Below are 24,176 nucleotides of genomic sequence, written 5' to 3'. Positions count from 1 at the left end.
ATCAGTAATTTTCTGGTAGCAGAGCTATGGTTAGGGACTAGTTAAAGTTTGGTAGGACTAGTTAAGCTAGATAAGTTGGATGCTGCTAAGAAATTTTATTGCTGCTACAAGGGTAAACAATTTTTGTGACTTGATCAATCACGTGAAATGTTTGCTTTGAAGAATTATGAAATGTTTTTAATTGTTTTTCTTATTATTGTACTGATATATGTATTAACACACTCGTTAGTAAAGCGTTTTTATGTTTGTTGGGAATCCCCGGGGAATTAAATAGCGAGTGGTGAAGAGAATCCACTTCGTTTTGAGGTCACTGACTTAAGGAAAGTTGGTGCAGGTTAGGTAGAACTGGAAGCACTAACTAGGGTTTTCTGAATGTATGTTTGAATAAATGATAGCAACGAGTTCGCTGGCAAAACTTCTATCGTGATATAACCTAGTAGGGGTCACACCGGAAGGAGTAGCAGGTTCGTCGGAGCTTGGGTGATAGCAAAGGGGTTCACTGGTGAAACTTTAGGCTCTGTATATATCCCAAAAAGGAGTGGATGAGTCAAAGAAGTAGCAGGTTCCCTAATGCTAGAGTGAAGGGTAGGCAGAAAAGATCTATCCGTAGTGTGTGAAAAGTAAATGGAAGTAGTTTACTTGCAGTGAAACAAATCTTTGCTGTCTATAGACACTTGGGTACAGTGGCGAATGTGTATTCGTTGTTAAATAACAAAGTACTTGCACTTTTAGAGAGAAATTAAGTTTCCGTTACCTTGTGAAGGAGGGAGTCAGTTGCGGAGCTGCTCTGACGTCACTCTGTGCCGCGCTGGGATTGGTAGACGCAGCGGGTGTGTAGCGGAGCTGGAATTGTAAAGGAGGGGTGAGTGCCGAAGCGTGAGAACCTGTCTCGCGAAAAGGCCGTGCACCCATTGCTCGAGATTATTTGAATTTGTGCATTTCATTGGTCGCACGAAAAATAAGAGACGCACTTGGATTGGAAGTGATTTTGTAAACAGAGTCACGCGCAGAAATCGTATGTGGTACTCGTATAGACCGCATACTAGACCTGATCCTCGATACTTAGGATTTGAGAACGATCAGTGGAAAGGTCATAACACTAGCATTATGTACGGAAATAAGAGAAAGTTGTCACTTGTAAACAAGGTGAAAAATTATTTCAAAAAAGACAAACCGATTAGAACCAGAGAAGGTGTTGTCATTCCGCCACCTAATACTCTTGCATCTTTCATGATGTTTGATAAAGGGTATCACTCTTGTGTGTGGTTGGAAAACTGGGCGGAATACACCAAGGATGACGGAATATTGGCTTTTCCGTTAGAAGGTACATTTAATGGCGGGATTCTATTTAATTTGAGAACCCGAATGAATGATTTACATCCCAGACCTAGATTAACGCAGTACGAAGCACTAGAGGAATGGGAAATCGAGGCTTTTGAAAGGGATAAGCCCCGAATGGATAAAGGGTTAACAAAATTTTATCCGAAATTGAAACAAGAGACCTGAGAAAAAAAGATGAAACAGTGGAGACAGAATATGATTGTAGAAGGACTGTTTCCAATGATGCCAATGGGTGGTCCTCCTGGAGGGGAAAAGAGAACAGAAAAGTGTAAACATTGGGTGCCCATTGGGGAGTCGGATGATGAATTATTAGATGACATGTTTACAAGAAGTCCACCACCTTATAATGAAGGACACAGACCTTCTAGTGAAGGGGATAATTCTCGAAGACCTCCTCCCCAGGACGAGGCCAGATCTGCAAGTGTAGGAGGGGGTTGTCAAATACCTCCCTATAACGAGGGTTTGGGATCCATAGGTACGAGAGATATTTATCCAAGAATACCAGTTAGTGGGGAGGCAAGATACTCACGAGAAAGAGACTTTTGCTCTAGACCTCCCTACGGAGGTGAGAAAAGACCATCAAGTTCAGGAATTCCGTTTTTAAAACCTCCGTATGAGGAAGGACCGAGAGATTTAAACCCAGGAAGTTATTTCCCAAAACCTAATTATGGTGAAGGACCAAGTGAGACGCATCCCACTGCCCCGAATTATGCTCCAATTCTGACCCCACAGGTATTACATGAAAAATCCTTAGACAGGTTATTGGAGAAAAAGGAATGAGAGGCTCTAGCTAAACAGAGAGCTGAAATAATTCAGAAAATCTCCCAGTTAAATACCAGTCCTGAAGCATTGACAATCCCAGTAACTATTGGACCAGTGGTTCCGTTGTATGGGGACCAACAAGGGAGTCCAAAAACTCCAGTTATTACCCCAGTTATAGCACAGCCAAGACCAGAGCCCTTAATCGTGGATGACCAGACAAGTGAGTGCGAATCTGAGGTCTCGCTAATGGATTTGCCCAATAGGGATACGGGAAAAAGGATGCAGAAAAGACATAATCCTTTCAACACGAGGGAGATTCAAATGGAATCAACTTCGGGTACTAAGAGTGTCACGTTAGTGACTCCTGAAGAAATTGAGAGATGGAGTCGAGAATTAGAAAAACAAGTTCCTCAGTCGAAACCTTTAGATCTCTACAAACAGAGTCGAAATAGAAGAACTGATGGCAGGAAATGTAGGATTAGACAGATTAAATACCTACTCTGAGGAAGAGCTGCTGTTTATCTGCAAGAGTCTTACCTGAAATGCCAGAGTACTCCATGAAAAACTAACCGACACTGCAGCTAGTATGGGAATAGATATTTCGAAATCAAAACCATTGCAAAAACCGTACAGGGCAGATTTCTCAGACAAAGATTTGGAAAACCTGAATGTGTCAGGGAAAAAGGCACAGGTCAAAGAATTATTGACAGTATTACAAAAATGGGGAGATGTAGAAAGATGGAAAGCCAGATGGGCCAAGAAGAAAGAGGAGGCTAGATCCAAACAGGCGACTCCTGAGTTCGTTCTAAAAGAAGCTGACAAGCCAGAGCAGTTATACCCTATGCGTGAAGTGCCAGGTGGAAAATATGTGCACGTTCCATGGTCCAGACAGGATATTGTGTCCTTTACCAATGACTTTCCAAAATTGCGAGAGAAACCTGTGGACTGGTACAGGCAGGTGGAAAGATTTGTAAAGGTGCAAAAATGCCTATGGAAAGACCTGGATGGGTTTTTCGATATAGTGGTTCCTGTGGATTTATGGACCGAATGTAAGATTGCCATTGGGTGGCCTAGTGAGGAATACCCGAGGGACGCTAACACAGGAGCACCATCTGGCGAAGTGATGACAAAATATGATCAGGTAATTCTGCACCTGAAACAAAAGGTGCCTGCAAAGGAAACTGATTGGACTAAGTTAGATAGAACCACGCAGGAAAGGGATGAGACTGTGCACTCCTTTTATGAAAGACTGTTACAGGTGTTTAAAACATACAGTGGTATAGACAACATCGAGATGAAGGATATGACCCACTTCATTTACAGGTTTGTAAACGGTTTAAGACCTGAAATTTGCCAGTGGATCAAAGATAATAAAATGTGTTGGCAGTCTAAGAAAATGGATGAGGTCTTACGGTACGCCAAGTACTGTGAGGACGAGATGGCAGATAAGCGAAAGGCTCTGAAGGAAAAAGTTATGTGGGCACAAGTGAAGCTAGCAGAACAACAGGAAAAGCAATTGAATAAAATGAATAAGAATTCTCAAAATCAAGGCTCTGGGGGTGGTGGGAAACCCAAAGTAAAAATGAGCAGAGAAGAAGCTAAAAAGAAATTTCCCTGTCACCAGTGCGGGAGAAATTGGGCACTGGAGAGACGAGTGTCCATATTTACAGCATGATAATACCCAAACCCCTGATTTAACTCCACAGACGCAGAATGAAAAACCAAGAAAGACCCAGCATCAGGTAAAGGCAAGTCAATTGCCCCGAGCGCCAAAACCAAATTATAAGGGAAAATCACCACAGGGTGATGACATAGAGATCTAGGGAAGCAATGAGAATAGAAATGCAGCAACTTCGCAGTTTCTGTTAAAGGATACTTTTCTCTGTGACGATCAATACTGACGGGGCCTTAGAGGGGAGGACGAGGAATGTGTACTTGGCGCCTCCTTGCCGGTAGACCAGTCAGGGCCATACATTGAAGGAAAGGTTGATGGAAATTATGTCACCTTTCTATTGGACACTGGTGCTACCCATTCTACTGTGAGAACAGCGGACATTCCAAACCTACCCCTCTCGGGAAAAGCAATCCAAGTAGTGGGTGTGTCTAATCAATTGATTAGTACCCCAGTTACTGAGTTCATGGAGATCACAATAGGGAATTTCAAAGAAATGCATAGATTTGTAGTCTGTGACACCAGTCCAGTGAACTTACTGGGACGTGACTTGTTGTGCAAAATGAACTGCACTATCTTTTGCACACCAAAAGGCGTCGAAATTCAGACCCCAGACGAAGATGGCATATACAAATTAATGTTAGTCAGACCGGACTCAGAAATTAAACAAATGACTATACAAGACTTACCCGAAGAACTCCAAAAGACAGTGAAACCAGATGTATGGGATTTTACTGGAAAGGATGTAGGATTAATGGCAAATGTAGACCCAATCAAAATAGCCATGAAAGAAAATGCAGTTTACCCCAATATCAAGCCATACAAGATGAGTGTCGAAGTGAGAGCAGGAGTTGCCATTGAAATAAAAAGATTGCTAGAAGCAAACATCATACAAGAAGTGATGAGTAGCCCATGTAACTCACCCATAATTGGAATCAAGAAACCTAGTGGCAAATACAGGGTAGTGCAGGACCTGAGAAAGGTAAACAAGATTGTTGTTCCTTGTTGTCCTATTGTTCCAAACCCAGCAGTGATCCTGTATCAGATTCCCTGGGATGCTGAATGGTTCACCGTGATAGACCTATGTCACGCATTCTTTTCGATCCCATTGCATCCAGACAGCAAATTTCTTTTCTCATTTGCTTTCGACAATCACGTGTTCGTTTGGAATCGCGTCCCTCAAGGGTACACAGAAAGCCCCTCGATCTTTAATCAGATTCTGAAAAAATGCCTTGAATCTTTAGTGTTACCTGGAAAATCTGTTTTGGTGCAATATATAGACGACCTTTTGGTGGCATCTAAAAGTCATAGAGATTGTGTTATTGACAGTGGAGAAGTGTGGCTCACTGGTTAGAGGAGGCAGACCTGGAAGCAGAGGTCAGCCCGGGACCAGGGTTCAATTCCCGGCTCGGTCTTGAGTCCTAAAATGTCCATGGACTCGACAATTCTCGCTCCGGTGCCTACTCGATTCACAGGTTCACACTCTGCGACTCTGAGCAATAGCTTGCTTAATCTCCACAACGGCCCCTCGCGGCGGGAAGCCTGGCTTTCACCTTGCGGATACCCTGCCGGGGTTATCTCACAGGGGAATACCAGGACGGGTTCCCTAAGCAAGCGCTTAGAAACCGCTTGGTGATTTGCGCTATATAAATTCCTGTACCATTGTTTTACTGAATCACCTAGGTGAAAAAGGACAAAGTGTCCCCTGACAAATTGCAGTTCTGTACAAAATCAGTGAAATATCTGGGGCACCAGATAGAAAAAGGCATCAGAAAAGTTACCTCAGAGAGAGTCAAAATAATTTCGAAACATGCAGTTACCCCGTACTCAGAAAGAAGTCAGAATGTTCCTTGGGGTGGTAGGTTACTGCAGGCAATGGATTGTAGGATTTGCAGTCCTGGCAAAGCCTTTGATAAAAATGACAAAGAAAGGAGCAAAGGACCCAGTGGAATGGGATGTTGAAAGCTTAACAGCATTTACTAAATTACGAGAATGTCTATGTACAGCCCCTGCTTTAGGGATGCCTGACTATTCTAAGGACTTTGCACTATTCTGTGACACACGAGACAATTGTGCACTGTCGGTCCTAACTCAGGAGCATGGTTTGACTAGACGTCCAGTGGCATATTTTTCTGCCACTTTGGATCCAGTGGCTGCTGGATTACCTGGATGTCTGAAAGCAGTAGCTGCAACTTGCACGAGTTTAGAACAGAGCGAATCCATTGTTATGGGACATCCTGTAACTGTGTATGTTCCACATGCAGTTGTAATTTTACTAACCCGAACTAAGACCCAGTATCTCACCCCTAGTCGGCTGACTAAATACGAGAAGATTCTCGTGGGTGCTGCAAATGTAGTCATTACTCGGTGTAATATCCTGAATCCAGCCACCCTACTCCCTGACTCAATGATTGTAGAAGCCAAGGGAGAGGACGAGCATGACTGCATTGACCTGACAGAATTCAGTACTAAACCACGCCCAGACATTAAGGAAATGCCTTTGCCTGTGGAAGATGAGGAGCTGTTCGTGGATGGCTCATGTATGAGACACGAACTTGTAGGCCTAAGTGCTGCTTATGCTGTAGTCTCTGTAGAACAGAGTGCTCACAGCGCCCCTTGTCCAACACTTTATTGATCAAAATCATGGGGAAAATGAGTTCAAGTGGACTGTGCTGTTCAACTTGAATCAAACTAATTTGAGTGGAAACAGCGATGAAATGCTTCTGAGAAAAGAAGCGTATTTGATACTAAAATTCAATAGTACCCAAACGGGGCTCAACTCTTTATCTGAGATTTCCCGCCTACAAAACTTGAAGTATCTGTTTAACTACAAAGTCCACAATGCTCAGCGGCGGATTAGCTATGAAGTAGTTGCCTCACATGGTGGTTTTCCACCAATGAGTTCGCATTTCCTGGTACGTGGTTGGAAAGAGAGGTGAGTGTTGGCGCGTCTCCTGTAGATGGTAGACAAGTAGCTTCTTCGCGCTTTACAATTTCAATATAACTATTTCAGATCGAAGCGAGATTGAAGCACGCAGTGTTATACCGCGGAGGCATCCCTGCCCATCAGCGAGAGTCCGGCATAACAGCAAAATCACTCACTGCCCCTCAGAAAGAAACCCAGGTACGCCAACAGTTAGGCAAACCGCTGTTTTAGATCGAGCTAGCAAAGTGAACGGTCATTTAGTAAGTACAGCACATGTCTGTTGCCTTTCAGGCGGCAGCGTTAATGAGTACACAGCGGAAGAACCATGTTTGGAGAAAATAACTAGTGGTGCCCCCGTTTTAAACAATTTAAGGTACGGAATGTGTGCTTTGAAATTGTGGGACCATCTACCTGCACGTCTCTGAGAGGCTTGGTATTAAATCCCTTTCTCATAATCTTTTTAACAGAACCTCTGCATAATAAAAGGCCCCTCTCTATTTGAATGATTGGACCGCGGGATCGCGTTATCCATATGAAAAGGTAAAAAACCTGCGACTTCTGTCCCTGTGTTCTAGGGGGAGGTCCTCAATCTTTGTAAATAGTGGCTAAATCAAGCTTCCTTTATCTTTATAGAATACCACACTGACAGAGCCCTGAAGAGAATCTGTGATTTCATCCAGATTTGAAACGCGTCGGCATAACGGCGAATAGGCACTTTTGATTGAGCAAAGTTAACAGTCATTTGTCAACTGTAACTGATTGTTGAGTACAAAGTGATTTTTCTGTTGCCTCTTCCTGTTGTTTTGACCCTGGTTGGGCTTTCTAATAAGTTGTATTTTTCACAAAGATTGATTATTTGTGCGAACAGAATTGTTGTTTTTCTTATTGTAAAAGAAGCTTGTTTATAACTGTGGATTCATTTGTACATAGTTATTGTTTTGTGTTTAGAATTGTTTGTATGATAGCTGTAAATAGTGTAAATGTTTGTAAGTAGTGTTTTTCTCAACCGTAAAAATGCCTTTCAAAATGATTTAATAAAAAATTTCTAAAAGGGTTTGAATAAAATAACCCATACAAACAATAGTTTTTTTTCCCTTGTTTGTAGTCTCAAAGTTGTGAGAGAAAATTATCCTGGGGGACAACATTGTTTTTGTTTTATTATATTACGGTCCAGTTGACCCCCTGTCCCAGGACCAAACTCCGTTTTTTTGCAAAAAAAAAAAAAAAAAAAAAAAGTAGTCTCTGTAGACAGCATTAAAGAAGCATCCTGTTTATTTGGAGTGAAGTCTGCACAAGTAGCCGAATTGATTGCATTGATAAGAGCCTGTAAAATTGGGAAAAACAAAAGAATAACAGTATATACAGACAGTCAGTACTGTTATGGGGTTGTGCATGACTTCGGCCAATTGTGGCTACAAAGGGAGTTTCTGACTTCTTCAGGTACTCCCATTCAAAATGGGAAGGTTGTACAAGATTTACTGGAGGCAATCCAATTACCAAAATAATTGGCAGTGGTCAAATGTGCTGCTCACAAATCTGGCCTTGACCCTATAACTTTGGGAAACCGATTTGCTGATGAAGTGGCCAAACATTGTGCCAGAAATCGCATGTCTGTAAATGTTAAACTGGGGGGACCTGGAAACAGCTGCCAACTTATGGTGTTTGAAGAGGTGCCTACCTGGGAAGAGTTGAGAGATTGGCAGCATGCTGTGCCATCGAAAGAGAAGGAAAAGTGGAGGAAACTTGGTTGTCGACAGAGAAGTGAGGATGGTGTCATTGTGGGCCCAAATGGTATGCCTGTGTTGCCTAGACATCTGCTTGCTTCTATGGCCAGACTGATACATGGAGATTCACACACTGGTAGGGACGCCATGGTTCTAGTTTTCCAACAAACATGGTACAATCCGAAGTTCAGGAAGGTAGCAGAGTCGCTCTGCCAGAGGTGCTTGACATGTCAGCAATTCAACGCTGGGAAAAGAACAGTAGTTGAATTAGGAAAAATTGGGAAATCAGGGGGTCCCTTTGTAAGAGTACAAATTGACTTCATCACCCTGCCTCGCTGTGAGGGAATGAGATATGTTCTTGTCATTGTCTGCCTGTTTTCAAAATGGGTAGAAGCCTACCCTGCCAAAAAGAATGACGCCATAACTGTAGCCAAATTGTTACTGCGAGAATTAATACCTAGGTTCGGGGTCCCAGTCACTATTGAATCAGATAGAGGCAAACATTTTCAGAATGAGGTAATCGATCAGCTCTGTAAAGCGTTCAAGATCACACAAAAGCGGCACTGTGCATATCGTCCAGAGGCTTCTGGAGTGGTGGAACAGATAAATGGCACTATAAAATCGAGATTAGGAAAGATGTGTGAATCTACTGGCATGAACTGGATAAATGCTTTACCTCTTGTTCTGATGGGACTCAGAAGTATTCCAGACCGAAAAACAGGCCTGAGCCCTCATGAAATTCTGATGGGAAGAGTGATGAGACAAGCATGGGTACCAGGACATAAACTGCTAAACATTTCTGATGATTTAGTACTTGAGTACTGCAAGCAACTGGGTGACCAAGTGCGTTCTATCGCTCGCCAGATTGGGGAAGACGCCGTCGCCAATCCCACAACTCCAGTCCACAAATTAGTTCCTGGCGACTGGGTTGTACTCAAGAAACATACTCGTTCAAGTTGCCTGGCACCGAGGTGGGGAAAACAACGCCAAGTGATACTGGTGACCACGACAGCGGTGAAGTGTGCCGGTGTTCCAAAGTGGATCCATGCCAGCCATACGCAGAAGGTGATTCCAGACGAGAAAACTGACGCTGAAGGTTGTCCAGCTGAGGGGTCTGCAGACGTTGGTCCTGAAGTAGCTGATGACGAACAACCGAGCACCAGTCAAGATGATTGGATACCCATAATTGACCTGACTAATGACCCAATCAGAACAAGAAGTCAAACCTACGAAGATAGAGAGTGGAATAGAGAGGAAGAGATAGGCACAGGCGAAGACCCTCAGATTATTGAGATTCACGTCAAGTCTGAGGAAGGAGAAGGTCAGACAGGGACAGAGCAAGTAATTGACACACCTCCACAAACTCCTGAAATCGAAAAGGGACAGACTAGAACTAGTGCAAAAGTTCGAGCAGAAGAAAATCAAGAGATTGAAGTGCTTGAACAGGGTCAGATAGAACTAGAAAAACGTGTTCAGGATACAGAAACAGAGACACTCGAAAGCCAAATTCAGAATACACCTGAACAAGGCCAGCTTAGCAACCAGGCAGAAGAAATAGATACAAGACCTGGGAGTAGTCAGACAGGAAGGGAAGAAGCGGAAGCAGAAGTGCCACAACAAACGAAAATAAAAGAGCATTAGAAGAAAGCCAAATCACAGTGCCAGCTAAAAGACTCAAGAAAAAGAAAAATATAGAACCCAGATATATTAAGAGACTAAAACTGAGACTAAGAACAGTAGAAGATAAACTTGAGCAAAGAAGGAAAAGTTCCCGTATTACAGAACAAGCTGGAGAAAGCTCCAAAAGGAGTGATCGAATAAAAAGACTGAATGAGAAATACCAGGATCCTGAATGGACTTATCTAATTTTGGAGGAGTTTGAGGATCTTGATATAACTGACGAAAGTGACGAAGAATAGATTGCTGCTCAGTCTGCCGAAGAAAACGAACCAACCTGAAGTTGCGCAGAGTAAGCTATTTGTGCAAAGTTACAAAGTGGGGTTGAGAAACTTCTTCTGAATGAAAATGTCTGATTCAAAAGTGAATGGAAGGCCTAAACGCAATTGTTGCAAAACATGCTGCAAAGTATGTATATGTAGTATAGCTATAGTGATAATAATATGGATAGGACTAACAGTTTTTATTCCTTATATGGTGAGCAAAAATACTAATATTGACCCTACACAGACTATGAACACTGACACTGAAGAACTGACAACACGAAGTGTAGAAAGACGTGAAAAAGCACTTAGACAAACGAAATCAGACTTAGAAGCATCAGATGAGGAAGGACTACATTATCACGGAGTTAAGAACCAGACTAATTTAAATGTTTTCGCAAACCTGTTAGTGCATAATGTAGAAACTATGGAAATAGAAGACTGCTATGTCTGCATGAAGCTACCTACTTCTGTAGCTGAAGGCGTGACTTATCATCACCTACCCTTGACTTATGGAATTTCCTGTAGTATTTTAGCGAGCTTATTTTACAAAAGAGGACCGTTACAGTACTACTATTCTAACTCTGACGTGATATTTTCTGAACTTCCTATACGTGGAAATCTGAATCCTGTACATACCAAAAGTGACGTTACACGTTATATGGGAGAATACTTTCTGACTATAGGTACCATAGACTTAAACGAAGCACACAGAGATAACTTGACCTGTTCATTACATGAGCAAGAAAAAATGTTTTTAAACATGGCAGAGAAAAGAAGGGAGAGTTTCCAAAGAAAGGCAAATGACAAAAGACAGAAAACTCCTAAATGGGCTGAAAACATGGAAAGCACCTCAAATAGTGGGGCGGGTCCTGCTTTGTTGCTGGATTTCGAGAGGAAAGGGAAACTCTGTCTTCACCGCGAAAAGACTAGTTATTATAATAACATTTTCATTGGTTCCAGTCAATGTGAACACAATTACATGGTAATTGGAGGTTAGGGTTTCAAAAATGGGTCAGAACCTGCGTTTCCCGGAATTTATTATATATGTGGAAACAAGGCTTATTTCAAATTGCCGGATCACTGGTATGGAAGCTGCTACTTTGGCATTGTTTTCCCGAAAATATACCATGTGAATGAAATTGCTGGAAGCAATGAAAACACTAATGGCTTAGTGCATAGTAAAAGAGAAAGCGTAGGTGAAATAATGGGTAGTATTTTTAGTGCACTGATACCTGGAGTGGGAGTGGTTCTGAACACACACAGAATTTGCAAATTATCCACAATAGTGGATGTGCTGTCTACTGACACTGCTCATGGATTTCTGTTGGTAAATACCGAAATGGTTGCGATCAGATCAATGGTTTTGCAGAACAGACTTGCTCTTGATACCTTATTAGCAAAAGAGGGCGGAGTCTGCCGGATGCTGAAAGCGCAACATTGTTGCACTTACATACCGGACAAAAGTGTACAGATCAAAAAGTATGTGAAAAACATTACTAATTTGGAAAAAGAACTCAAACCACTGGAGGTTGATAGTGCCTGGAAGAGACTTACTGATGGTCTCTCCGCTGTAGGTCATTAATAATCCACATTTGTAAAGCGCACAATCACCCGTAAGGGTCTCTAGGTTTCGCCATATCCCGTTTGGAGACCATCGGGATCACTGGCCAAGCTCTGGAATGGTTTTGTGCCTTTTTGTCGGATAGATCCTTCCAGGTGTCGGCGCCACCTTTTTTATCTCAAGTTCATTCCATCCGTCAAGGTGTTCCGCAGGGCTCTGCGTTGAGCCCGACGTTGTTCAACCTTTATGTGCAACCTCTCGCAGCTGTAGCAAGAGAGTGGGGCCTAACACTGGTATCGTACGCTGACGATACTCAGCTGGTTGTCACCTTGACCGAAGGCCCCTCCGCTGCTGCCACGAGGTTTAGAGATGGAATGACTGCAGTCACCCGTTGGCTGGCTGACAACTGTTTACAATTGAACGCTACAAAAACAGAAGTGATGTTGGTAGGGAAGAACATCTCCCTCTGGAATGAACAATGGTGGCCGGCTTCTTTAGGCACCATACCTATACCCAAGCCAGAGGTTAAGAACCTGGGAGTTTGGCTGGATGCGGACCTCAAATTTCAGTACCACACGAAGAAAGTGGCAGCGACTTGTGTGGGCCTGTTGAGGGGCCTCCGTCCCATTCTGAGGTTCTTTAGTGCGCCTATCCGTCAGCTCATTATCCAAGCTACTATTCTATCGTTCCTGGACTATGCCAGTGTTCTACTTCTTGGCGCTAATAAAGCCGAGATCTTACGCCTGCAGGGAGTCCAGAACGCGGCAGCGCGTGCTATTGTAGGACTCCCACGCAGATGCTCTGCCAGAGCTACTATCAGTGCCATTCACTGGCTACCGATTCAATCAAGAATTCAGTTCAAGGCGCTTTGTGTGGAATTTAAGATTCTGAAAGGTACTAGCCCTGAGCTTCTCTGTCCTCTCCTAACTCCCTACATCCCCCAACGCAACCTTCATTCTTTGGGTCAACACCTGGTGACTATACCTAAATTCAGACTCCTTTCGACTACTAGCGGCTAAATTGTGGAACTCTCTGCCTACATCTATTCGCTGCATAGACGAACCATTATTATTCAGAAGAGCCATCAAGACCTTCCTCTTCCCTTCAAACTAAGATTCCTTGCTCCGCCTATCAGTCTCCTGTACAATGAATGGTTAGCGCCGGGACGCCCCTTGACTGGGACAGCTGTGCGCTTCAACAAAACTATAACATAACGTAACATTTGTCTGTTGCAAATGTCGCAAACACACAAAGAAATACACTGTGAATAGAAGAGGTGTGAAACGGAGGGTGGATGAGCTTGAATTGGAAGACTTAAATAATAAGATTTACAAAAAGATTAAAAATTCTCACCCCGATAAAGATGTGAAAGAGAAATTGAATCGAATGTTGGAAGAGATGGAAATGCACAAAGTTTGAAAAGTTGGCATCTGGTTCCATTAGTTTGTGATGATAGTAAATATCATCAAAGAGGGATTGATAGAGCAAGATTTCGCATATTACGCAACTTGCTTGAATCAAGAACCTCGAATAACTTATAATCCTGTAATTCAACCTGTATGTCTTACTAATTTCCTTTTATTTTGGATGTGCGTGTATATTAGTGACGCTTGCCTATGTGTTTTACTAATACAATTAACCCTTGTTCCTAAAATGGCCGCCGCTTGGGCATTTGCTTCTGCGCATGCGTTAGTCACACTCACGTGACGTGACGTAGTTGCAGTTCTGGTGGGAAAATGTGCGCATGCGTACTAGCCTCAAAATGGCTGTTTGTGTCTTAACGTGGTGAAGCTTGCGAAGATGCTCTCGTGTTATTAATTTGTTGCACTAATTCATAATGGCATAGTATATTTTTATAGTAAGAAATATAAAGTAGCTATTCATGATATACAATGAATTCATTTATTTCTATGTTTTAATTTGTTTTCGCTTACTTTTCATGTACCGCGGTATTGGGGGTCTGAGTGAGACGTGAACCATCTTGAAAGTCCCTACTGCGCATGTCACGCAGCCAGGGAGAAGGCAGCCTTGAGCAATGGAACAAAGCCAGCTGGCAGCCACAGTCAAGATGCTCCTGTGAACACAACCTCTGACCCAGAGGGATGGAGCTAAACTGTTCCTAGTTCGATACAAATGTTATTTTCTATTGTATTCTGTCGAGCTTTTCGTGAGAACCCCAAAATCACTAGGCGGTCCCATAAAATGTAAATTTAGGCTTGAAGAAGTTTGTTCTGATTGGTGTGTTAACCTATCCTACTTGGGGACCAATCGAAATTGGGGATTCTGACACTTGCAACATTTGGGGGGTGGTACACTGACCCGAAAACAGTATATCCAGCCTAGGTTTAGCTAGAGAAATTGTCCGACTTGTCTGAATAGCTGACCTGTCACTGACCCAACGCACCCAATAGGTGACTGAATACAGAGTGCTGCGGAGCACTCTGTCCGAATTTGACCATAGACTCAAAGGTTTTACTAAACCTTAAGTGCTGGCGGAGCACTTTGCTGGGGAGTTCGCTAACCCAATCGGGGTTCTGACTGATAGCTGCAGAGAGGGTGGAGCGCAGGCGTTGCTTCCGAACTGCGGGTGCTGGTCGTGCCTTGGTGGTCCTGTCCTGATCCTAATCTGGTTTTCCTGTCCTGTCCTGGGGTGTCCATTCTGCATCTGCTGTCCCATTGATGACTGTCCTTCCTTGGGGTTTATCCTGTCCTTAACTGACCCGTGGCCAGGGTTGGTCTTCACACCAGTCTAGGTAATTATAAGTGCGAAAACTCTATACTGCACCTTTCTATTTTTCTGTCTTAGCTTCAATAAAGACATACCTTTGCATATGTTAAATTTTCCATGTTTTCCGCAAACTACTATATGAAGAGTCAATGCATATATTTCCATAGCATGCCCCTATGTTTCCCTACCTTTTAGTATACATTTTTCCATACTGTTTATGAATTATAGATGTGGTTTATACTTTTCTCCTGCAATCTGATTTAAAGAAATGATGCTAGAACTATAGTGTGTTCCACTTCTTCACCCTTCCTATAGATGGATAGGATTCCTAAATTCTCACTCATGAAGTACGTCCCAATAGTGTAATTCTAGTACGTGCATAAGCTTGCCCATTCGTAGGTGTGCATTCTTGAGTTCCATTTCTAAAAAGCTGTTTAGCATTTTTCCCTGTTTTCTGCTCATCATAGACTCATAAATGGTTGCCCTTATATTTTTCCTGTATGGTTATGTGATTTTCGTTATTCTGATTGTAGATTGCCTTCTTGCGGTAAATTGTATACTATCGAATTCTGAATTCTAAGATAAACTTTTAAAACTTCCCAGTAGTCTGTGTTCATTTAATGAATATTAAGACATATAAAGTCGGTATTTGTATTTGCCTGCTTTTCTTTTACATCTAGCTCCCTGATCCATTGTGGTCATAGGTACCTGTAACGGTGGATTGGTAAGTCGGGTACACTAGAATTGCATAGGAAGGAACCCAGGGTTACTGGTGGTAGAGAGTGTAAGGTCACCCGATTAATATATATGATTTTAATTGGAGAAAAGTACATGGGCCTGGTACGTGTATGGTGAAAGTATTGGCCGGGTGACCCGCGATCTCTATCAATTTTATCAAGCAAAATAGCTGCCAGTGCTGCATCAATAAAAGAAACAGTATAGTAAAATATTCCTGAAAAATCATGTGTTAATATATCAGAACAAATTCACAGCTACATTTCTAATTCTCTATTAGAAGACTCTTTATTTAGATGACACAGGATGAAAAATATTGCATAAAATGTAGCAAAACGACAACTGGTGAGTTCAAAGATGCATGCAATTCCAACCATCTATCTATGCTCTCTCAAGTAACTCTTCACAGTTGCTTGATTGTTTACAAATATGACAAGAGCAAGGCCTTCTCTTCTTAGAATGTCTGAGTCTGGAAAAAGTGGATAGAGAAATAATGAGCTGATTCAAGAGAAAGTCTGTTGTATCTTTTGGTGTGGATGTCTGGATGGTTCTCAGAATTACTTTATCCTTTTAGAATAGTGAGTATGCCCTCTTGATTACATCTAGGAGTCTTCTCCACAACAATCCAGTTATTAAAGTGATTCACAGGAGACACCTATCAGCTCGAAAAGGTTGTCATTAAGAGTCACTAAAACAGTATTTAGCTCCAAAATGTGTTGCTGTCTAGCAATCCCTTGGAGGTTCAATAAGTCATAAATAAATCTTCCCTTCCAGAAAATAAATGGTTCTTAATTCATTAAATTCAAAACTTGGAGATTGCTGCCTGGTGAATCTTGATCAAGCTCCGACACAATCCCTAGTGTGTAACATAAATCAATGTAGGCAATATTTTGTGTAGCTGGGGTAAAGTAGAGGGCAAACTTTCATTGTTACACTCAATATAAAACTATACATTTTCTTACAGAATGAGTAATAGGTGGCTCTTGTCCTCTGCTTTAATCACTCAACACATCTCTAGAAAGCCTTGATGTGCCATCTTCATTTACACTTGTGTCAGGCTTTCAAGCTGTTAAAACAATTTGTGGTGAGGAACTATTTATTAGTGCCCCATTATAAGGCATAGATGGCTCTTGCGTTTGAGGGGAAGCTGATCTGATTGTTACTACATGTCTGTGGGCCACACTTTTCTCACCCAGACTGGTGTGTTATAGGTTGTTGTGAATGGCTCTAGTAACGTTTTCTGTATGCTTTTGAGTCGGTGTGGTACTAATATGCACACCTATTTACACAGATGACCATGGAATTGAAAACACAGACTGCTTGAAAGAATACTCCAGATCCAAAGAAGACCATCTGATATAGGTCTTACACTAATCAAAGGGATGCTGTGGTTTAACATAATTTAGTTCTCAATGTCAGGTCTGTTACCTCCTCTTTAAGCCGTACAATAGTTTGTCGACTGCACACAGTAACAACTATGGCACTGATTAACTATATGAGCAATGCATGGACGTTAGAACTCAAGAGCCTCCGTGGAATGCTGCAGTGATTGTGTACCTTCCTGCTTCTCTATACAGCAAAAACAGAGCTACTCTTAGCCATTAGTAATTATTCTGAATTTCATTTCTGTCCACTTTTTCCCCTCACTGTGCTAATGCAGAAACCGATCAATCCTTTCCAAATTCTTTTGGGCTACATTAAAACCCATAATTGTTTGTCCACAGTACCATTACAGACAGCTACTGTAAATGAAACACTACAGTTATGTTACCAGTCATGATCTTTAAGGATACAACATGGATGGCTACAAAAACATACGATACATCAGCCTGAGCACTGGTAGATCTAAAATACTTCTGTACATAGCCTTAATTTTTAACCACTATAAAAGTAATCTATACTACATGAGTGCAGACTCCGCAGTATCCTCCAGAGTGGTGATTGTGATCTTGTTCCTCTCTGCTTCTGCATATAAAACAGTCATGATCTTTACAACAGGCCTGGATGTTTAACAAAAGCATAGAACCTGCCAAACTGACCATTTTTGGTTCACAGCTAATTGCATGGACTCATATGCATTCGGAGTGGGAGGTGGCTTGGGAGGAAGCAAATCTTCAAGAATCTAAGAAGCACAGTAATTAGTATCCAAAGTATTGTGAATATTGTTAGCTGGGTGGTTTGAAGGAAGAAGTACACTTTGTCCTGCTCTCACTTCAAAGTTTTTCTAGAATTAGATTTGGAAAGTTTTGAAAAGTTCAAATGAGTTTCAGAAGCTATAGTGTGTGAATTATCTTATATTATTGTTGACGATGCATTGGTAAATAGAGAAGCACTTCCAGGGAGACACAAGTCAACTAGGATGAGCCCGATTTACCTATTGATGACTACTTACACTGCCTGCTTTGCTATCTTGTGGCTTTATCCTGGAGAAAGGAGTGGAGGATAGCTACAGGAGCCTCTGTCATCAGATCACAGAATCCCTAAATAGAATGACCGCATTAAGGAAAGTAAAGGATAGACCCAAGCACGCTGCCCCCTGGTATTCTAATGAACTCTTTCAGCTGAAACTGTGTTGCAGGCAAGCTGAAAGAACTTGGAGAAAGCACTATCTTGAGTCTGATAAAATTATTTTTAAACATGTCCTCCTGGGCGATAAAATGTGCTAAAGCCACGTACCTTGAGGTTACGCTGGCACACGCGACTAACAAATCACAAACCCTTTTTAAAATTGTCAATGATCTCTCCAATCCTGCCTGTGCCACTAATAGCATCCCTGCCTCGCAGGCACTGTGCGATTCTCTGGCCTCCACTTTTGAGGACAAGATTACCGCCATCCTGAGTGGTCTTTCTGCTTCTAGTACTTTTAATACCTAGTCTATCACTGAGCTGGAGTCTATACTGACCCCAGCTGACACTAGGGAAGCCATGGCACACTCGACACTGTCTAGCTTCACCCTTCCATCTTATGAGGATTTCTGTATTCTGGCCAACAGTGTCTCATCAGGCTCTCCGCTGGTAAGTTTTGGAAGCTGTTCCAGTGGAGCTTTTTCCTCTTCGACACTCTATCTGTTGCCAGTCTCTCAGTACTGCTACGGTTTCTGATAGTTGGAAATTGGCGGTGGTATCTCCACTATTGAAAAAAGCCACTCTCGATCCTCTTTGTCCTGTGAATTACAGGCCTATTTCTTTACTGCATTTTCCAATTAAAATCTTGGAAAAATATGTCACTAAATCTGTCTAGTTTTTTAGAGACTAATGCCTGTCTAGATGCAGCCCAGTTCAGCTTCCGGCGTGCACTAGTGGTTGTCCTGGACGACCTTCGTTCGCCTGTCGACAGTGGTCGAGCAGCATTTTTGGTGCTGCTCGACATGTCGGCCGCGTTCGACACGGTAAACCACTCTACTCTAATTAAGAGATTGGAAGAGAATGGGGTGGTCGGTTTGGCCCGGGACTGGCTGGTCTCTTACCTTCATAATAGGCATCAAGTGGTGGCCTTGCCCCCAGTTAGGTCTGACATCAGAATGGTGGGGCAAGGTGTGCCTCAGGGGTCGGCGATCAGCCCCATTTTGTTCAATCTTTATCTCTGCCCCCTGTTCAGGCTGATTAAATCCTTTGGCATCACTGTAATAAACTATGCTGACGACACGCAGCTTATCTTCTCCTTTGCAGGTAAGGACGCTGTCTCTATGGAGACCTTCCATCGCTGCATGCTAGCCACTGCGGACTGGCTAAGACAAAATTCCCTTCAGTTCAATGGATCAAAGACAGCGGTGCTGCACTGTTCACTGGACAAAATATCTCGTCCTCTGCCTGCCGACTTCTGGCCCCCCACCATCTCGGTCACGGTTGAAGCAGCGGATGCTGCACGCAACCTGTGTGTCATCTTTGATCCACACCTACAGTTGGATGCCTTTGTAAACAAGACCATTGGTACCTGTATGATGCTGTTACGAATGTTGCGTAAGATCCTCCCCATGCTACCTGCATCGGCCAGACCCGAAGTAGTGCGTAGCATCATACTCAGCAGACTGGATTACTGCAATGCATTGCTCCTAGGTGGCCCTAGCTCCCGGATTAGACAACTGCAGCGGATCCAGAATATGGCAGCCAAGCTGGCCCTTTCACAGGCGCGCTCAACCTCATCATCATCTTTGGCACTTAGAGACCTTCATTGGCTGCCTGTTCATCAGCGGATCTGCTTTAAGGCTTCTTGCATTGTCTTCAGGGCACTACACGGACAAGGGCCCATTGCACTTCAGGAATTCTTTTTATGGTATTCGGCAGCCAGACCTTTACGTTCCTCTTCTGCCTATTTGGTGGCAGTTCCTAGAATCCAGAGGATACGGATGGGTGGCCGCTCCTTTGGCTTCACGGCTGCTAAACTCTGGAATTCCCTTCCACTCCTCTTGAGGAGTTCGAATGAACTTTATTTTTTCAAAAAGGGGCTGAAGTCCCATCCCTTTCCTAGGGCTGTGTGATCTCGTTCTGTTTGTGATGTATCTAGAGTCAAAGCGCCAGGATACCCTTTGCGTGACAGTTTGGGCTATAAAAATATGTCTTACATTACATTACATTACATTACTTAGGAAGCCTCCGATGACTAATTAAGCCCTTTGTAAAAAAATTGCTGCCAGTTTGACGGACATCTGTTTGATGGGGTCTAGGTTGAGAATGGCATGATAACTTGCAGCTCTTGCTCTTTGATTTAGTTTTAATGATGGGGAAAAGGTATCTGGCTGTAGATTTTTACATTTGTTTTGTCTGGTGATGTCTTTTCTAACAAACACAAGTAATAATCATGCTAAATTTAAAATAATATTTTCTGAGTAGAATAAACTGAAGTTTACCTGGTCTCTGCAATGTTAGTTGCAATCACTATTTTTCGTACTCCTGGCGGAGTCTTTTTAAAAACCTGCAGGCATAAAAAACAAAAAACAATAATAAACATGTGGCAACATTCCACATTGAAATATGATTTCATAATAAACTCTGCACTTTTCATGCATGTTAATATAGTTGCAATGTAAACAATAGCAGATTCATGTGTAATATCCAGTATAATCCTGATTACTTAAACAAGTTTTTTTAGCACCACTGCATCCAATATATGAGCATCTTATATGAGCATACCTGTAATATGGCATGAATATAACCCTTTGGGATCTGCGCTGGACACTAGTGACCGAGAAATAGAAACCTCTGCTAAGACACCTTCTGAAAAGTCAATATCAACTTCTCAAAACAAGGTGTGGTAAGAGACACTACAATAAGGAAGCAAGGGTTATCACTTTCCACCAGATTACTTGTTTTAGATGATAGAAGATGAGATGGGGGTACCTTTAGTCCTTCTCTCTGGTAGGGTTTATATTGAATTGAAGACAATTTTGGAAACATAGATTGTAATCCCATTCAGCATGCTAGGTAAGGAAACAGGCACCAGCCACAAAATAAATATTTTGTTCATCAGGTGTTATTCAGTTGACTGTGTAGTGCTGTGCTATTGTTGTCCCTAGATTGGTATTGCTAGTGTAGTCATGATGGTTACGGAAAAAGTAAATACCATGTTCTTTAATATTCAGTGCAACACTAAGAGTAATGATTTATCCTATTTGCCACCTTGCTGAAATCTAACCATGTACTGCAGTACCATAGATGTAGGTGTGAGAGGTTATTTCTTAACTGTTTACTAAAAATTGTTAAACACTGAGAATCCATTTGTAGGGAGAAGACCCAGAAAGGGAAAGATATATTTTAAGACTATGTCTGCAGTTAAATATCTGTTGATTGGACCATAAGACATTCTGGAAAAAAGACTGGCATGATGTTCATCATCCAGACATTATATAAACAACTACTACTATAGTACCCCACGCTATTTCACCATCTTCCGTTATTTTCCTTGGGTTACAAGGCTCTCACGTGAACATGTGACAGATTTTAGGTTCCAACCTAATTGTAAGAGTTAGGCACTGCACTCCTTTCTGATTATATTCCCTAGATGAAGCATTCGTGTTAAAGCCTTAAAAAGGGTTTTGGCATCCATAACTTCTACCTGGAGCATCATTGTCAACATCACTAAATCCTATGCTATATGTGTTTTTCCTGCAACGAAACAGGAGATCCAAGGCTTTTCTGACTAGCCAGCCTGATGCAAACTAAAAAGAGTACTGTTTGGGAAAAAGGGGACAAGTTACAGGATTTTACTGATTCCTTATTAAGTCCTTGACCGCGGCGCAAATTCCGCCGCCGTGTTGGGCAAATAATGAGTGGGTGGGGTTTGGACGGCCCCGGCCATTCTCGGCACACGCCCACCATGCAAGGGGTTAAAGTTATTAACTTAATTAATTGAAAATATGAAAGTTATTTTTGGGCATCATGGTTCCGGTCAGTATGGGGTTTTGTAGGAAAGTGGGTTTTTGTTGCAGTAACCCCCCCCCACACACACACACACTTTTTGCCAGACTACAGATGCACTTTTACTTGGTGTGCCATGGGTCCCTGCCAATCAGATTCCCAGGGCCTGTGTTCTTTCCCCAAAACTAGCCCAATTGGCATCTCTGGCCACAGGCCAGTCCCTGGTAAATGGTACCACAGGTACCTAGGGCACTGTGGCCAGAGAAGGCCTCTAAGGGCTGCAGCACATATTGTGCTACCCTTAGAGGTCCTGTACCAATACACTCACACTGCCTTTGCAGGCTGCGTGTTTTGGTGCAAAACAAAGTGAAGAGTCGACATGGCACACATCGTTGTGTGACTTGCCTACAACCCACGTCCCTGACATAGGTCAGTCAACCCTCTAGCTGGGTGCACTATACCAGTGGTGCGGGTACAGGTGCATGAGCCTATACCCCTACAGTGTCTGAGTCTATTCTTAGACATTGTAATTGCAGTGCTGCCATTAAGAGAATACAGTGGTGGGATTTAATGAAAAATGCACACAGAGGGCAACTTAGAGATGCCCCCTGAAAGGTAACCCACCACTAGTGTCCAGGCTGAGTGGCTGCTCTCAGCTTCCACCACCAGACATGTTTCTGGACCCCTGGGCCGAGAGCCTGTTGCTCTCTGGGGCCCGAAACAATGCACATCCTGGGACGAGGTGTCAAGCCTCCTTCCCCATGATGGGCAGGGTTCACAAAGGGGAAGCTTTAAAGGCTTGCCGCCTCTGTGAGCTTCCCCAGGCCATTGCTGCTTTCAGCAACTGGTCCCCACCGGTTCTGACCCCACCTTGGGTGGGAGAACCGGCGGGAAAAACAAATGAGGAAGAGAGGTGAGCCCACATCTGCCAACTCCACCCCTCAGGTGGAGGAGGCGAGGTGAAGCACAACTCTCAGTCCACGTCATCTTGAAGATGGGAGGACTCAGCCATCCAGGGACAGGGTCATGCCCCCCTCCCACAGGAGGGTGGCATATTAGGGGGGATACCCACCCAATAGAGGGGACACATTGGTCCTTGCCCTTTACCTCCCAGTAATGCCCCAAAATCTAGTATTTAGGGTCACCCCTGAACCTTGCTTCCTCAGATCCAGACAAGAAACAAGAAGAAAAGAAAAAGGACCGAACAGCTGTGCAGCAGCTACCAAGAGGAAGACGCCCACTGACATGGCCCCAGCACTATCGGCCTGTCTCCCCCTTGAACCTACTCCTGTGAAATCCCGGTGTGTCCTGCTGCCAGCAACCTCAAAAACCCCAGAGGACCTGCCTGCCTTCACTTCCAAAGACTGCTTCTCCCGTGAAAACTGGATTTGTTCAACTGCAACCTCTGGCAGCAGCCGAAAACCGCAAATCAGCCCCACTCTGGACCCGCCGTCCACGGCTCGAGCTCGAGTGGGAAAACATCACAAGGAGGTCACCCCGGCAACCCTGAACTGAGATCCGGATACCCCGGACCTGGCCCAAGCCTCCAGCCGACGCATGCCGTCTAAATCCAGAAGGCCCCCCTAACCGCGACCAGGAGCTGGTAAGAAGATCTGACCCCAAAAGGCCTCAACACTATGCAGCCGGCCGGCTAATGCCGCTGCGGGTGTAACAAGAGTGCATCACTGACCCTGGGGGACCGCTGAGTCTACCCCTAGACCCTTAACTCCCACTACCAAATAGTTACCTAAAAACCGATAACCATATTTTCCTCCATAGGATAACATTGACTGTTTTTCCTGAAAAAGTTTCAAAGTGTGGAGTTTTGAAACCTAAAGAAATTATTTGACATTGTACAATTTAACAAAAACGCTTTTACTCACCTGTTTACAGGAAATGTCCCAGTGCTCCATTCAGGCATACAGCACTGAGTAAGAAAAGTGATCCCAAAGTAACTTACCTGCTATTTTACTGAAAATCCCATTGATGTCTTTGTACTGTATTTACAAGTGAATGCATTTCTCTGAAACAATACTGTAAGTCAAACCAATGTACATTTACAATTGCAATACAACTGTATTACATTCAGCTTTTATTACTGTAAAGTATTTATTGCTTCCCTGTGCCAGACTTCGTTGGTTCTAGAAATAAAATACCTAAAAGAATATTTTTATACAAGTACAAAGTTCAGTCTTTGAGCGTGTGAATTCATTTGCTGACTGAGTGTGTACAACAAATGCTTAACACTGTTCTCTGATACTGCCTTACTGCTCGACCACAGTACCACACATAGAGAGTAAGGTTCTATCTCATTTTACCTCTGCCTACCATTGGGGTTCCACTGGACTCTGTGCACACTATACCTCACTTTGGTATAGTATAGACAGAGCCAGCTTTCTACAGGGTTTTCCAGCAAAAAGATGCAGTCCT

At 43.1% G+C, this 24,176-nt stretch overlaps 1 protein-coding gene and 1 long non-coding RNA gene across 5 annotated transcripts in view; one reads left to right on the top strand and one right to left on the bottom strand.

Moving 5' to 3' along the window:
* The window catches only part of DHX36 (DEAH-box helicase 36), a 445,724-nt gene that overhangs the window by 150,201 nt on the left and 271,347 nt on the right, over positions 1-24,176 (bottom strand). For all 4 annotated transcript variants that reach the window (XM_078667890.1, XM_078667891.1, XM_078667892.1 and 1 more), the window contains one exon: positions 20,240-20,304. In XM_078667890.1, coding sequence (XP_078524016.1) covers positions 20,240-20,304 — 65 coding nt within the window. The remainder of the gene's footprint in view (positions 1-20,239; positions 20,305-24,176) is intronic.
* Positions 6,839-7,238, top strand: LOC144791838 (uncharacterized). Its single transcript, XR_013602475.1, has 3 exons — positions 6,839-6,899; positions 6,993-7,074; positions 7,169-7,238. It is a non-coding gene; the product is annotated as an uncharacterized LOC144791838 (long non-coding RNA).

Source organism: Lissotriton helveticus, chromosome 11, assembly GCF_964261635.1.
Source record: "Lissotriton helveticus chromosome 11, aLisHel1.1, whole genome shotgun sequence".
Lineage (NCBI taxonomy): Eukaryota > Metazoa > Chordata > Amphibia > Caudata > Salamandridae > Lissotriton > Lissotriton helveticus.
Note: the sequence above shows the minus strand (reverse complement) of the source record. Positions and strands in the feature narration are given on the sequence as shown.